The sequence below is a fragment of the Melospiza georgiana genome, chromosome 21 (genome assembly GCF_028018845.1).
Source record: "Melospiza georgiana isolate bMelGeo1 chromosome 21, bMelGeo1.pri, whole genome shotgun sequence".
Taxonomy (NCBI): Eukaryota; Metazoa; Chordata; class Aves; order Passeriformes; family Passerellidae; genus Melospiza; species Melospiza georgiana.
Window position 1 is genome coordinate 1,162,501 of NC_080450.1, and position 14,613 is coordinate 1,177,113.

General features: G+C 67.7%; 2 protein-coding genes across 3 annotated transcripts; one reads left to right on the forward strand and one right to left on the reverse strand.

Moving 5' to 3' along the window:
• Positions 1–3,343: 3,343 nt before the first annotated feature.
• On the forward strand, positions 3,344–6,267 carry FSCN2 (fascin actin-bundling protein 2, retinal). The gene is made up of 5 exons (XM_058038972.1): positions 3,344–4,166; positions 5,380–5,536; positions 5,620–5,741; positions 5,809–5,976; positions 6,062–6,267. The coding sequence occupies exons 1-5, from the start codon at positions 3,344–3,346 to the stop codon at positions 6,265–6,267; spliced, it is 1,476 nt and encodes a 491-aa protein (XP_057894955.1).
• Positions 6,268–6,676: 409 nt separating this feature from the next.
• On the reverse strand, positions 6,677–14,104 carry FAAP100 (FA core complex associated protein 100). 2 transcript variants are annotated; one of them, XM_058038691.1, is made up of 10 exons: positions 14,054–14,104; positions 13,161–13,334; positions 12,465–12,583; positions 11,308–12,284; positions 10,631–10,781; positions 8,953–9,707; positions 8,562–8,695; positions 7,863–7,979; positions 7,456–7,542; positions 6,677–7,371 (listed from the first exon to the last, which is right to left on the reverse strand). In XM_058038691.1, the coding sequence occupies exons 2-10, from the start codon at positions 13,323–13,325 to the stop codon at positions 7,234–7,236; spliced, it is 2,643 nt and encodes an 880-aa protein (XP_057894674.1). In that variant the 5' UTR covers positions 13,326–13,334; positions 14,054–14,104; the 3' UTR covers positions 6,677–7,233. The 2 variants fall into 2 exon arrangements, with proteins under 2 accessions (XP_057894674.1, XP_057894673.1); XM_058038690.1 differs by lacking the exon at positions 14,054–14,104 and having other exon boundaries at positions 13,161–13,437.
• Between the last annotated feature and the right edge of the window lie 509 nt (positions 14,105–14,613).

Below are 14,613 nucleotides of genomic sequence, written 5' to 3' on the forward strand. Positions count from 1 at the left end.
CACTGGGACCCCCCAGCCATGGCCTCCCATTCCCCCAGCACCGGGCTGGGGACCCCCGGTGCAGCCCGGCACCCCCAGGTGACACTGCGGGTCCCAGAGGTGACAGCTCTGCCCGGGCACGGCACCCCCAGCCCCGGCTGTGCTGCCCCGCGCCCCCCGCACACCTGGGGTGACATCCCGGTGACCGCAGGGACACCCCAGTGCAGCCACCCCAGCCCCAGCGCACCCCAGCCAGCCTGGGGGCTCCCCGTGCCCGACCCCCTTCCCCTCGGGGCCCTGTGCCCCCCCTGCCATGGCTGCACCTGTGCGGTGCCAGCCAGGTGAGTGCCCGGGGTCCTGGGTGGGCATGCCAGGAGCAGGCAGCCACGCCCCATGCCAGGTAGCCATGCCCTGTGTCAGGTGCCACAAAGCACAGCAGGCAGCCTGGTGCCATCTCGGGTGGGCACACACTATGCCAGGTAGCCTGGTACCATCTCAGATGGGCACACCCTGTGTCAGGTACCATCTCAGGTGGGGACACATTCTGTCAGGTAGCCTAGTGCCATCACAGGTGGGCACACAATGTGCCAGGTACCATCTCAGGTGGGCACACACTCTGTCAGGCAGCCAGGTGCCATCTCAGGTGGGCACACCCTGTGCCAGGTAGCCACAGCTGTGCCAGGGGCCCAGTGCCACCCCAGGTACCCGTGTGCCACCGGGCAGCCATGCACCGTGTCCCATTCAAGCAGCCCCACCCCGTGCCAGGCAGCCACACCCCGTGTCAAGCAGCCATGTCGCTCAGGTAGCCAATGTCCCATGTCACATTAGCCACGGGCCATCCCGAGCAGCACCTATGGTGCCAGGTGCTGTGCCAGGTACCCACACGCCGTTCCACAGGCCACCCACGCCCGCTCCTGGTGCCACTCAAGCCCGTGGCACCGGTGGCCACCGCTGTCCCCACGTCCCACGGGGTCCCCAGCCCTGCCCAGCCCTGCCCAGCAGCTCCCGGTGCCACCGGGACGGGTGACACGGGCACTGTCGGGGTGCACAGGCGGCAGCGACCCAGGGTGGCCTCGGGGGTGCCGGGGGTCCTGGAGGGTCCCGTGTCCCCGAGCCGGGCCCTGGTGGGACACGGAGGGCCCGGGGGGGCTCTGGCTTGGGGGGGCCGTGCAGGTGACCCCCGCACCCCCCGCGTCCCCGGGGACATCCCGGCCGCACCCCCCGCCCTGGGCAGCACCGGGCACCCCGCCACGGCCCCGGGGCCGCCCCCAGCCGTGACTCAGGGAGGGCAGGGCCGGGCAGGGAGCGGCGGGGGCGGGAGGACCAGGAGGAAAAGGAGGAGGAAGAGGAGGAGGAGGAGGAGGAGGAGGAGGAGGAAGGCACCACCCCCGGCACGCCCCGCCGCCTGGTGTCCGTCTGTCTGTCCGTCCCTCCGTCCGTCCGTCCGTCCCCGCTGCCCGTGCGCAGGGGCGGAGTGAAGGGATGGTGGTGGGATGGTGGTGGGATGGTGGTGGGATGGTGGTGGGATGGTGGTGGGATGGTGGTGGGATGGTGGTGGGCGGGTCCCACCTCGCAGGTCCCCGATTCCCCTCCTGATCCCCCAGCGGACCCCCCGAGCCCCTGCCCTGACACCCCCGGGCTGCTGGGGCAGGGTTGAGCCCCCCCATCCCTGTGCAGCTCCCTGCCGGGGACTGGGACCCCCGGGGTACCGCCACAGCCCCCCAGGTACCGCCACAGCCCCCCCGTACCCCTCCCTGGGTGGACACCAGGAGGGGCTCCCCCTCAGAGCCCCGACACTCTCTGACCCCCACCCCAAGACCCTTCCTGACCCCCCGGGGGTGTGGGGCACGGCTGAATCCCCCTCCCCCCTTCCCCTCTGCCAGCCCCCCACCAGTGATGTGGGCTGGGGACCCCCTCTGGCAGCGCAGCACCCCCATTTTCCATCCTGGTGTTGGACGGAAATCGGGGGGACACCCACCCCGAGGGGTCGCCCACCGCAGCCCCCTGCGGGGTTGTCCCAAGCACGTCCGGTGCCAGCAGCCCTCAGCGGGGAGGGGTCCGGCTGTCCCCAGGCCGGGGGGACGCAGGGACACGCTGTGCCTGTGGGGCAGCGCCCAGGGCCCCCCCGAGGGGAACCTGACCCCGCCGGGGGTGCCGGGGGGGCCGGCGTGTATAAATGCCGCTCCCGGCCGCGCTGCCGGGCAGGTGCCGGCGGGCACCCACCGAGAGCGCCGCGGCCCCCCGGGCCCCCCGGGCCCCTGACCCATTTATTCCCCCCGCGGCGGGCCCCGAAAGCCGAGCCGGCTCCGTTTCGGGGGTCAGTTACAGCGGGCGGGCGGGCGCGGCTCGGGTGTCGCGGCTCGGGGGGCCTCGGCACCCCCCGGCGCGGGCAGCGCCAGCCCGGCATGAAAAAGTCATGAGCAACCAAAGCCGGGGCTGTGTGCGGGAACAATAACCGGGCACCGGGCTGACACCGGAGCCGCAGGGCCCGGGGGACGGCGGCGGGAGCCGCAGCGGCACCGCCACGGCACGGCCGGAGCCCGGCACGGGGGTCGGGGCATTTCGGAGGACCCGGCTGCTGACAGAGCCCGTCCCCGTCGGTTCCCCAGTAGAGCGTGGGCGAGGCCGGGGGTCCCAGCAGGGCTGGGGTTGGAGTGGGGACTGTCCCCTACTGTCGCCTACCCCGCTGTCCCCTCCTGTCCCCATCCCCTCCTGTCCCCTCCAAGGGCCGGACCCCCATCGGACCCTCCTCTCTGCCGTGAGCTCCGGGCGGGCTCAGCCCCGAAGGAGCCCACGCCCCTCGGGGGTGTCCGTGACCCCGATCCACAGCTGCAGGAGGGATTTGGGGCCACAGGACAGATGGAGGCCAAGGGCCCCAAAGCAGGATAAAAGGTTTACACTAATCAAAATGCCTGGCTAATTGGAAAAGGCGCTTAGGGGCTGGCCGGGAGGCGGCGCGGCTGGAGGTGACCCGCTGCTGAATCAGAGGGGCCGGTAACCTTAACCCGCCGGCATCGGAACGGATACGCCGGCCCGGATCGGGTTCCCACCCAAGTTTTCCACCCGCGGCTCCGCCACAGCAGGACGGGGCCGCGGCGAGGGACGGTGGCGTGGCCGGGGGCTGCCGCGGTGCCCCCTCGCCCGGGCGCCCCCGGTGCCCATCGCAAGCCGGCCGCTCTCTAATCCCACCCGCGGGTGACCGAACGCGTCTCAGCCCCCTCGGGGCCCCGTCCCGCTCCGTGGGTCCCGGGCAGCGCGGCCGCCCCTGCCGCGGGCGCTCCGTCCGGCCCCGCCGCGACGCCCGGGCTCGGCAGCGCCGGGGAGCCCCCGCCGGCCCCCGGGGGCCGCCCCGCCTCGGCGGAAGATGCCAACGAATGGGATCCACCAGGTGCTGAAGATCCAGTTCGGGCTGATCAACTGCGAGAGCCGCTACCTGACGGCGGAGAGCTTCGGCTACAAGGTGAACGCCTCGGCGCCCAGCCTCAAGCGCAAGCAGATCTGGACGCTGGAGCAGGATGAAGCCGACAGCTCCATCGTCTTCCTCAAGAGCCACCTGGGCCGCTACCTGGGCGCCGACAAGGACGGCAAGGTGCGCTGCGAGGCGGAGCAGCCGGGCCGGGACGAAGGCTTCAGCATCATCACGCAGTCGGACGGGCGCTGGGCGCTGCAGTCGGCCCCGCACCGGCGCTTCTTCGGCGGCCGCGAGGACCGCCTGTCCTGCTTCGCCCCCAGCGTGACCGAGGGCGAGCTCTGGACCGTGCACCTGGCCATGCACCCCCAGGCCAACCTGCTGAGCGTCAGCCGCCGCCGCTACGCGCACCTGAGCGCCCACGAGGACGAGATCGCCACCGACAGCAACCTGCCGTGGGGCGTGGACGCGCTCATCACGCTCTGCTTCCAGGACAAGAAGTACAGCCTGCGCACGGCCGACGAGCGCTACCTGCGCTGCGATGGCACCCTGGTGCCCGAGCCCGGCGCCGGCACCGGCTACACCCTCGAGTTCAAGGCGGGCAAGCTGGCGTTCAAGGACTGCGACGGGAAGTACCTGGCGCCCACCGGACCCACCGGCACCCTCAAATCCGGCCGCAGCTCCAAGCCGGGCAAAGATGAACTCTTTGACCTGGAGGAGAGTCACCCCCAGGTGGTGTTCACGGCGGCCAATGGCAGATATGTCTCCATCCGGCAGGGTAAGAGCTCCCCACACCCATTCCCTGCCCACCCAGGGACCCCCACAGCTCTGTGGGAGCACCCCTGGGACCCCCACCCTGGGGCAGGCCCCACAGCAGCAACCCCACAGGGCTGTGCCTGCCTGGGGAGGATCCTACAGCCACGTCCTGGGGACATGGGGGACCCCAGCCTGGCTGCTGGAGAGGGACATGGGGGTCCTGTGTGCCTGGGGGGGCTGAGGTCAGCGAGGATGGAGCGGGAGCAGCTGGGGAGGAAGGTGTGGGTGTGTGTGTACACACGTGTGTGCGTGTGCAGGACTCTGTGGGCGTGCACAGGGCTCTGTGTGTGTGTGAACACGTGCAGGGGTGTAGGTGTGCACAGGTGTGTACGTGCACACACACACACACACACAGAGGTGTGTCACACTCTGTGCAGCGTCCACAGGGTCACACGTGTGCCTGTGCACGCCACACACGATACCCTGTGTGCACACACGTGTGTAGAGCCAGCAGATGTGACCACAGGTGAGCAGAACCCCTTGTTGGAGACCCAAGGGGACCCCAGGTGCCCCCCAGGGACAGTGCCACCCCTGTGCCAAGCAGCTTAGTGCCGGGTGACGAGGGGGACCAGCTATAAATAGGGGTTTGTGACCAGATGGACACGGCGGTGACAAGCTGATTAACCAGCCCAATTAGCACAATTGTTCGCAGGAGGATTTGGGGGCAGGGGAGGGTGGCCATGGTGGTGATGGGTGGGGTGGGACAATGGCTGCAATGGGATTGGTCCTGCTGGCCAGAGCAGGATCGCTGCCAGTGGCCACAGCGGGATCAGTGACCGTGGACAGAGTGGCTTTGGTGACAGGAGCCAACAGAGTGGAACCGATACCCATGGCTGGAACAGGATGGGTGCCAATGGCTGGAGTGGGACAGTGACAATGGGCTGGAACTGGTCCTGATGGCCTGAGTGGGACTGGTGACAATGGCTCAGTGGGATCAGTGCCTGTGGCTGGGTTGGGATTGGTGACAGTGGTCACAGTGGGGTCACTGATGATGACTGGAGTAGGACCAGTGCCAACTAGTGCCAAAGTGGGATCGGTGACCACGGCCAGACTGAGGCTGCTGCCCAGGGCCAGGACAGGACCAGTGCCAGTTTCTGGACCATGAATGGCTCTGATGGCTGGAGCGTGACCAGTGGTCCAGAGCAGGACCAGCACCAACCTCCACTCTCCCCCAGGTGTGAATGTCTCAGCAAACCAGGATGAGGAGCTGAACCACGAGACCTTCCAGCTGCAGATCGACCGTGACACCAACAAGTGCAGCCTCCACACCAACACCGGCAGCTACTGGACCCTGGTGGCCCACGGGGGCATCCAGGCCGTGGCCACCGAAATGTGAGTGAGGCTGCAGTGTGGGATTCAGAGATGGTTTGGGGGGACACAGGCACCCCTAATTCACGCTGTCCCTCTGCCACCAGCGCTGCCAACACCATGTTTGACATCGAGTGGCGCGGGCGGCGCGTGGCCCTGCGCGCCAGCAACGGCCGCTACGTGTGCACCAAGAGGAACGGGCAGCTGGCGGCCGTCAGCGACACCGTGGGTGAGTGCTGGGGGGCACGGGGGGGACCGGGGGTGCCCCGGGGTGCTGAGGGCCGCGTGCTGCGCAGGGGAGGACGAGGAGTTCACTCTGAAGCTGATCAACCGGCCCATGCTGGTGCTGCGGGGCGAGCACGGCTTCGTCTGCTACCACCGGGGCTCCAACCTGCTCGACTCCAACCGCTCCGTCTACGACGTCTTCCACATCACCTTCAGCGACGGCGCCTACCAGATCCAAGGTGGGTGGGCTAGGGGGGGCTATGGGGTGGGCGGGCGGCCCTGGGGGTCCCTGACCTGCACTGACACCCCCGGGGCTCCCCGCAGGCCAGGGGGGCAAGTACTGGTACGTGGCGAGCAGCGGCTCGGTGTGCAGCGACGGGGACCTGTCCGAGGATTTCTTCTTCGAGTTCCGGGAGCGGGGCCGCGTGGCCATCAAAGGGAAGAACGGGCGGTACCTGCGCGGGGACCCCGCGGGGACCCTGCGAGCCGACAGCGAGTCCGTGCTGCGGGCCACGCTCTGGGAGTACTGAGCCACCCCCGGAGCCCCCCCGCGGCCACCCCCCTGTCCCTGTCCCTGTCCCTGGCAATGCGGGGTGGTGGCAGCTGTGTCCCCCCCCCGCCACTCACGGCATTAAAGTCACCTGGATCATCACACCGAGGCACCGCGTCCTCCTTCCCATGGAGATCCAGCCCTGCTTCCCTCCCAGGAGCGCACAGAGCCCATGGAAGGGGCTGATCCGGGGGCCAGGGGGATGCAGGGACCCCCAGGGTGCCACACGGGATGGGGGGGTCAGCAGAGCAAAGCCACAGCAGGCAGGAGCCCGAGGGGGCTGCTCCTCCGCCAGGCTGGGGGAGCAGGGGGTGGCAGTGGGAGACCCCCACCCCGAGAGCGGCCAGGACCCTCGGGGAGGACGGAAAGGAACAGAGCCAGGCACGGGGTGAGCAACAGGATCGTTTTCATGGCAGACGACAGAGTTACAGACAGTGGAGAGGTGCGGGAGGGGCCGCGGCCGGACCACGCCGCCCCAGCATGGAGATACGAGATCATTTATAGAAACAACGGGGGAGCGGAGACCCCCTCCCCTGCCCAGCAGAAAACGGGGCTCCCCCGGGCACAGCACCCTGTTTGTCCTGATCCTGAAGGCGGCTCGGGGGGCTCAGCCCGCGGCCGGCCCGGCTCGGCTCGGCACGGCCACTACACTACCACGGATCCACAAGACAGCGCGGCCCCGGGGGGCTGCCCCGGCCTGGCCGGGCTGGGGGGCGGCGGGGCAGGGCTGGGCCAGCCCAGGAGCCCCCGCTCCGCCACCGGAGCCCCGAGACGCCCCCGGTGCTGCCGACAACACGACCACGAAACACGCACAGACACACCCCCCGCCAGACCGGCCACCGGCCCCGCTCCTGCCCTGGTGGGCTGGGGTGAGGTGGGATGGGGGGCTCTCCCGCGGGCCCCCACCCCGGCCGGCGGGGTTTGGGGCGGGCTGGCCGCCCCCCGCTCACAGCAGGACCAGGCTGGGGTTCCGCAGCTGCCGGTAGATGTTCAGGAGCTTCTCGGTGGCCGTGGCAGAGCCCTCAGCCCCGTCCCCGGCCAGGCCGGGCTGCTCCCGGAGCGTCCGCGCCTCCTTCAGCAGCATCTGCAGGAGCGGGGCAGGGTGAGGGTCGGGCTGGGGGTGGGGTCCCCACGGGGAGGGAGGGAGGGAGGGGATCGGGGGGCTCACCTCGTGGTTGGCCTGGATCTGACGCAGGTACTGCATGCGGAGGTCGGGGGGGCCCGAGCCCTGCGCCGCCTGCTCCAGCACCAGCGCCTGTGCCAGGCAGGGAGGGAGGCAGGGACGGGGCTGGGGGAGCTGGCAGCACCCAGCCCCAGGGACCCCCAAACGCAGGGACCCCAATCCTAGGAGCCCCAGCCCCTGGGAGTCCCAGCCTTGGGAGCCACAGCTCCAGCAGCCCCCAGATCCTGGGAGCCCCATCCTTGGCAAATCTCAGGGCAGCCCAAACCCCACATCTGGCACCCCCAGACGCTGGTCTGTCACACCATGGCACTATAGAAACACCCCCACTGCAGCCCAGGCTCCATCCCAGGGGGTTTGGGGTCACTTGGGGTGCCCCTGGCCCAGGGGGGTACCTGTATGCGCCGGATGACGGCGTGGTGTGTCCTGCACATGTGGGCCAGGGATGGGCTCTCCATCAGGATCTCCACAGCCTGGATGGGACCTGCAGGGCTCAGGTCATTCATGGCCACCTGGACAGTGAGAGCAGTGTCACTGCCAGGGGGCCAGAGCCCCTCCCCACAGGCACCAGGCTCCCCAGAAGGCTCCAGACCCCCCCAAACCCTCCCACCCTCTCAGGAGCAGTTGTCCCCAGCCTGGTGCTACCAGGTGAGCCCTGGCAGAATGAACACTGTCACTCATCACCCTGGGGACATCTGAGCTCTCAGGTGCAAATCCACCTGTGCCAGGTACCTGGCGGCCCCTCAGGTGGGGTCAGGCAGGAGAGCTGGGCAGAAATCCCTGTTTTCCCTGTGCCTTTAGAGGGGAATTCTGCATGGGGTGGATTTACAACCCAAACCCACATCCCAGTGCATTTTCTAGAACCAAAGAAATGGGAACATGTGGAGAGGGAGGGAAATGACCACAGCCTTTGGGAAGCCCAGGGTTGGGGGAATGGAGTGGGAATGCTGCCTGTGCAGCCCAAGGGAGGGGGTCAGAATGGCACGGCCATGCACCCGCTCATCTCCCTGGCTCCAGGAAGGAGCTGCCTTTGTGGGATGGAGCTTCCCTGCAGGATGACCCATTCCTTGGCTCAGGGCTAACCCATTCCTTGCCTCTCTGACGAGCAGCTGGACGTGGGCACCGTCGGGTGCCGTGCCACACACCGATGCCACCTCCGTGCTCAGCGCCTCGGCCCCGGGGTTCTCAGCCAGCAGCCAGCGCAGGGTGGCACAGCAAAGTGGGACATCTGGGGACCAAAGCACAGAGCAGAGATGTGACACTGCTGACAGTGTGTGCCTGAGACAGCCCCTGAGGGGGCAGGGGTAACAGAGGACCCCCCTACACTGGGACACACAGAGTTGTGTCACTGCCACGTGTGCCAAGGCTGTGCTGGGGGCAATGGGGTCACACAGCCCTCTGTGCCCAAGGGAGGGGCTGTGACAGTGCCACTCCGCCCCAGGAGCCCCTCTGTCACTGCTGGGATGCTCCTCTCCAGGGACCCACCTGTTTCCGAGGTTTTGAGAGCACTTTTCAGCAGCTCCGAGGACACCCGGATGGACGCTGCCGAGGGGGGCAGGCTCTCCTCTGCCGGGGTTTGCCCCTCCTCGGGCCCAGTCTGTTCCCGGGACACTTTGAGGAAGGTCTCCACAGGGTCTGAGGGGGCAGGGGGGGCGCTGGGCCCGGGGGGGCTGCTCCCGAAACGCAGGCACTGGAGCATGTCAATGGTGCATTGGCTGAGGGGCAGGCAGATGCCCTCCCTGTCCGGGGACAGCAGGGGCGAGTCGTCGGGCAGGAAGTCATCCAGGTCCTCGGAGGAGTCGGAGCCACTGCCCAAAATATCCCTCAGACTGTAGTAGAGGGCACAGGAGATGGTCAGAGGCAGGTCCAGCTTGGTGTCGGCAGCGGGGCCGAGGGGCAGCGTCAGCTCCCGCTTGGTGCCAGGGAGCAGCTGGTCAATGGGGAAGGTGAAGGTGGTGGCCGAATCCACGGATTCCTCCTCTAAGGCACAGGGGCCGGCCAGGAGCTGGACACAGAGGGTCCAGCCCTCCTCCAGGCTGTACTCGCTGCAGTTCTCCAGCAAGCAGGAGATGGTGACGGTGTCCTGGAGCAGGAGGCAGCTCCAGTTGGCAGTGACGGTGCAGGCGATGGGCTTGTGGCCCTCCTGGCTGGAGAGCAGCGCCGCGCTCACGTTCATCACCTGGTTCAGGCTGGCCAGGGCTCGGTTCCTCTGGTCCACAGCTTTCTTCAGGAAGGACACTCTGCAAGGACAGTGTGACAGGGATGGAACAACGGGAGGGACACCGGGATGGCGCTGCGCTGCCAAGCTGAGCTGCTCCTGGCGTGATCCCACCACAGGAAACCGCCAGCTTCTCTGCCATGGCAGCCACAGATCCACGTTCCATGGGAGCTGAGCCCGTGGAGTGGCTCAGGACAGCCAGAGCTCAGGAATGCCCCTGTGGATGGAGGATGGAGGGGGGCTCACCCACAGCCCCTCCCCACACAGCCAGCCACGGAGGATGGAGGCATGTGCCTGCCCTGCCTGTCACTGCCGCCTTGGCACGCGTGGCAGGCGCCTGGCACCCTGCCTGTGCCACCTTCTGCTGCCATGGCTGCCGCTGCCAGCCCGCCCACGGCACCGGGGGTGGCTGTGCCATGGGAGGGGGCTGCCCTCAAACACTGGTTTTATATTATCGAGCCTGGGGGGGCTTCCCAGCCAGGAAAGGTAAATGCTGGAGTGGTTTTCCAAGAGAAAAGCTTGAGGAGAGATGGGGGTGTTCAGCCTGGAGAAAAAAAGGCTCCAGAGAGACATCAGGGCCCCTCGCAGTGCCTAAAGGGGCTCCAAGGGAGCTGGAGAGGTACTTTGGACAAGGGCCTGGAGTGAAGGATAAAGAGGAACGGCTTCCCACTGCCAGAGAGCAGGGTTAGATGGGATATTGGGAAGGCATTGTTGTCTCTGAGGGTGGGCAGGCCCTGGCAGAGGGTGCCCAGAGAAGCTGTGGCTGCCCATGGATCCCTGGAAATGTCCCACATGGGTTGGATGGGGCTTGGAGCAACCTGGGATAGTGGAAGGTGTCCCTGCCCATGGGGGTGGAATGGGATGAGCTTTAAGGTCTCTCTTACCCAAACCATAATTAATTACTGGCAATGACCTGCACAACCCCGAGCTTGGTGCCACCTTTACCTCTCTGAGGTGTCCCCAATCCCCGACAGCAGCTCCTTGATCCTCCGGCCGATCTCAGCTGGGGTCAGCTCCACGTCCGGCTCCTCGGGGCTGCACAGCCCACAGGACACCAGGCGGCCCTTGGCCGACAGGGCCAACAGCTCCGACTCCCCTGCGGGCACAGGCAGGGGGGTCAGGGGCCAGGAAGGGAGCAGGGCCTTCCTGGATGGCTGAGGTGGGGGGCACAGGAAGCAGCACGGCACTGCTTCCTGAGGGAAGTGGGATGTGATGGAGACAGACATGGATCACCACAGCACAACCTGCTCACACACAGGGCTCTGAGAGGGGACACCACCCTGTGCCTGGCCAAGGGCAGCAGCACCCAGCTGTCACACAGGGGACCTGCTGGTGGCACAGGCTCTGTGGGCAGCCAGTCCAGAGGCACACTGAACACCTCATTTTGGAGGAAGCCTGATCTGAACTGGCTTGGGGCTGCCCCACAGCTGCCAGGGCTGGCCACCTCCTGCAATGCCAAGCTGAGGGACTGGGAATGAGCAGGGATGAGCAGGAATCACAATGGACGAGAACAACTTACAAAACCAAGGCGAGCCAACAAAGACGAAAGATGGAGCCCCACCCACCCCACACAGAGCTGGAAAGAGAGGAGAGCTGAGATCCCACCCTGCTGCCCCCAGTACCTTCTGAGGCCCGGGAGGACAAGGAAAGCGCCACCACGCTACAGATACTCAGGCTGGCCGGGGACAGCACGGGGGGCAGCACGCCGGCGCCGCTCTCCGTGTCCTCGGGGTCCGAGGAGTCGCCCGCCCAGTCCAGGTCCACGGCGGAGATGTCGGAGTGGGTGCTGTAGTACATGCGGGAGCCGCTGCCGCAGGCCGCGCACAGGATGGGGCCCCGCAGGTAATACTCCCTGAGCTCGGGCACCGTGGCCTCCTCCCGCTGATCCGCCTTCACCGCCACCATCTTCCCGTAGTGGCCCACGGCCACCACGCAGTCACAGCCGGGCTCGCCCGCGGGCGCCTCGGTGTCGGTGTCGTCGTCGTTGTCGTCGTCGTCGTCGCGTCCACGCCGCTCGGTGCGCAGCGCCCCGATGAACACGATGGGCTCCTCCAGGTGGTGCAGGATCTTCACGGGCGGCGCCGGCGTGGACACGTCGCGGCAGCCGTCGGCGGCGGGCGAGGAGCTGAGGGCTTTGAGGGGCACGGAGCAGAGCTGCCCGTCCGGGAAGCCGCACAGGATCATGGGCGACTCCAGCATGGCCGCGTCGATGCCGAAGAGGAGGCTGAAGAGGGGCTCCTCCAGCACGAAGCCCCCCGAGCACCAGAGCCCCTGGGTGCCGGGCGCGGCCGCGCAGCACAGCACGGGCAGGAAGCAGGAGGGTGGCGCGTCCCCCGCGCCGTCCCCGGGAGGGCTCCCGGGGCAGAACTCCACCTGGCTGACCTGCCGGTACGGGGGCCCGTCCTGCTCCGGGCGCGGCAGCTCGTGCAGCCGCATCCACCACTTGCCCTCGTCCTGGGCCAGCGTGATGACGAAGGTGCTGAGCAGGGTGAACATGCTCAGGCTGGCGTCGGGGAAGATGCAGGCGTCCGCTTCCACCGGGAAGACGCCGGAGGGGCCGTTGCTTTCTTGGCCGTCGCCGTCCGTCTGCTCCATTAACCTTTGGGAAAACAGGGAAGAGCTCTGAGCCAAGGCGAGGGGAGCAGCCAGCGTGTGCCTTGGCCGCCTCTTTGCCCGGCCCTGGGAAGTGAGCTCCTGCAGGAGAGCTGTTAGCGCCGGCAGAGACGGATCCAGAGCCTGAGAGGCAGGGCAGCCCTGGGATGGGGTCACCCCTGCTCACCTGCTCTGCTGCTCCAGGGACACGCAGTAGATCCCGCTGTGGGCACACAGGATGTAGAGCTGCCGGGGCTGGGGCAGCAGCTCCACGTGCCACACCTGGTCAGGGCAGCGGAACACAGCCTGGCGGGGGGGACACAACCAAATGTCACCTCCCACGGCACCCGCGCGGGCGGCTGGGACAGGGCGGCTCCCTGCAGAGGGGGATCCAAAGCGGTTTCCAGGGACAAAGGGATCCCTGGGCAGCACCCAGCTGGGTGTTCCTGGGCTGGGGGGTGGGAGAGGGGCTGAGGCAGCCTGTCATTCCCGCTCCCTGAGGGGAAGGAAAACAGGGAGCAGGGTACGTGCTCTACTTTGCCGAGCGGGAGCGCAGTGTGGGAGGCAGATCCCGCTCGTACAGCGGTGGATTTCTTAGAAATGGTAATCAGAACAAATTAACAAAGGCAGCAGCGTGTCAGTCAGGGCGCTGTGACAGCGGGGACAGCAGCCAGGCCTGGGGGAGAGAAGCCCCGGTGTGTCCCACAGGACTGGGAGAGGGGCCAGCTGGCAGCACCCCCAAACCCCAACAAACCCCACAGCAAAGGGGGCTGCTTGTAGGGTTTGTTTGTTGGATGCTGACAGAGGGAATCCAGGGGTAGGGAAAGGGGTGTCCCCACAGGATGGGGGGCACAGTGAACCCCCACCCCACCAAGCCCCTCACCTTGAGCACTTTGCCCTCCTGGTCGTACACGTAGACGAACTCGGTGCCGTTGGAGAGGTAGATCTCGTTCTCGTGGCACAGCACCCGCGGCTTGCCTGCCACCAGCCCCCCCACCGGGCAGCAGAATCCGGCCAGGTAATCCACCCTGTGCCCCACCTGCGCCATGGTGCCGGCCTGGGGGCGTGGGGAGGGGGCACCGAGGCTGTGAGGGGCTGAGCCGGGACCCCCGAGCGGTGGGCAGTGTGTGCTGACGCAGCCCTGCAGACCCCTGTGCCCCACAGCCCCTTCCCCCCTGACTGAGACCCTCAGACCCAGCCCCACAAGCAGCCCCCTCCCAAACATCAACCTCAGCCCCCCAGTCCCACCTCCACGGCCCCCAGACCCACCCAGATCACACTCCTTGTACCCCAGACCCTCCAGACCCACACCAGATCCCCCACATCACAGTCCTTGTATCCCACACCCACCCCCGACTACCCCACATCACGGTCCTTGTACCCCAGACCCCCTAGACCCCTCCACATCACAGTCCTTGTACCCCAGACCCTCCAGACCCACCCCAGATCCCCCACATCACAGTCCTTATACCCCAGACCACCCCCGACCCCCCCACATCACAGCCCTTGTACCTCAGAGCCCCCAGACCCCCCAAGATCACAGTCCTTGTACCTCAGACGCCCCCCAACACACCCCCATCACATGCCTTGTACCCCAGACCCTGTCCCACAGCCCCCCCCATACTGAGACCCCCCCCAGCCCCTCCCCAAGCCCAGCTCCCCTGGCAGCCCCCCACCCCGGACCCATCCCCGCCCAGCCCGCAGCCCCCCACCCAAACCCCCGCCCCTCTCCCCCCATCCCGCCCCCCCAATCCCTCCCGGAGGGGCCGCGGGTACCGGGCGGGGGGCGCGGGCGGCTCCGCTTTACGGCTGCGCGGCGGCCGCCGCAATGGGCGGGGGGGAGTTTACGACAGGCCGTAAAGCGGCGCGGGACGGGGGGGCGGTACCGGGGGTCGGTACCGGGAGGGGAGGAACCCCCGCCCCATGAGTGACCCCCCCACCCCGACACGGTGGGAGAAAACAGAGAGGCGGTGCTGGCGACAGTGGCTTTATTGAGAGACAGAGAGAGAAGGGCCGGGTGCGACCCGCGAGGGGGGCAGAGACCCCCCCCGAGTTGACCCTGACCCACAGGGATAGACCCCCCAAAAGTCTGGCTGAGCCCCCAGGCGATGACCCTGAGCCCCCCGGCTTGAGACCCCCCCCCCCTCAAGTGATAACCCTGAGCCCCCCGGCTTCAGACCCCCAAGCGACGACCCTGAGCCCCCCAGCCTGAGCCTCCCCAAGTGATGTCTCTGCACCCCGTTTTACTGAAACCTCCCCAAAATGATGCACCCCATCTGAGCCCTCCCAGCCCTGCCCCTGTCCCCCCAGCCTGGCTGGTCTGAGTCCCCCCCAAG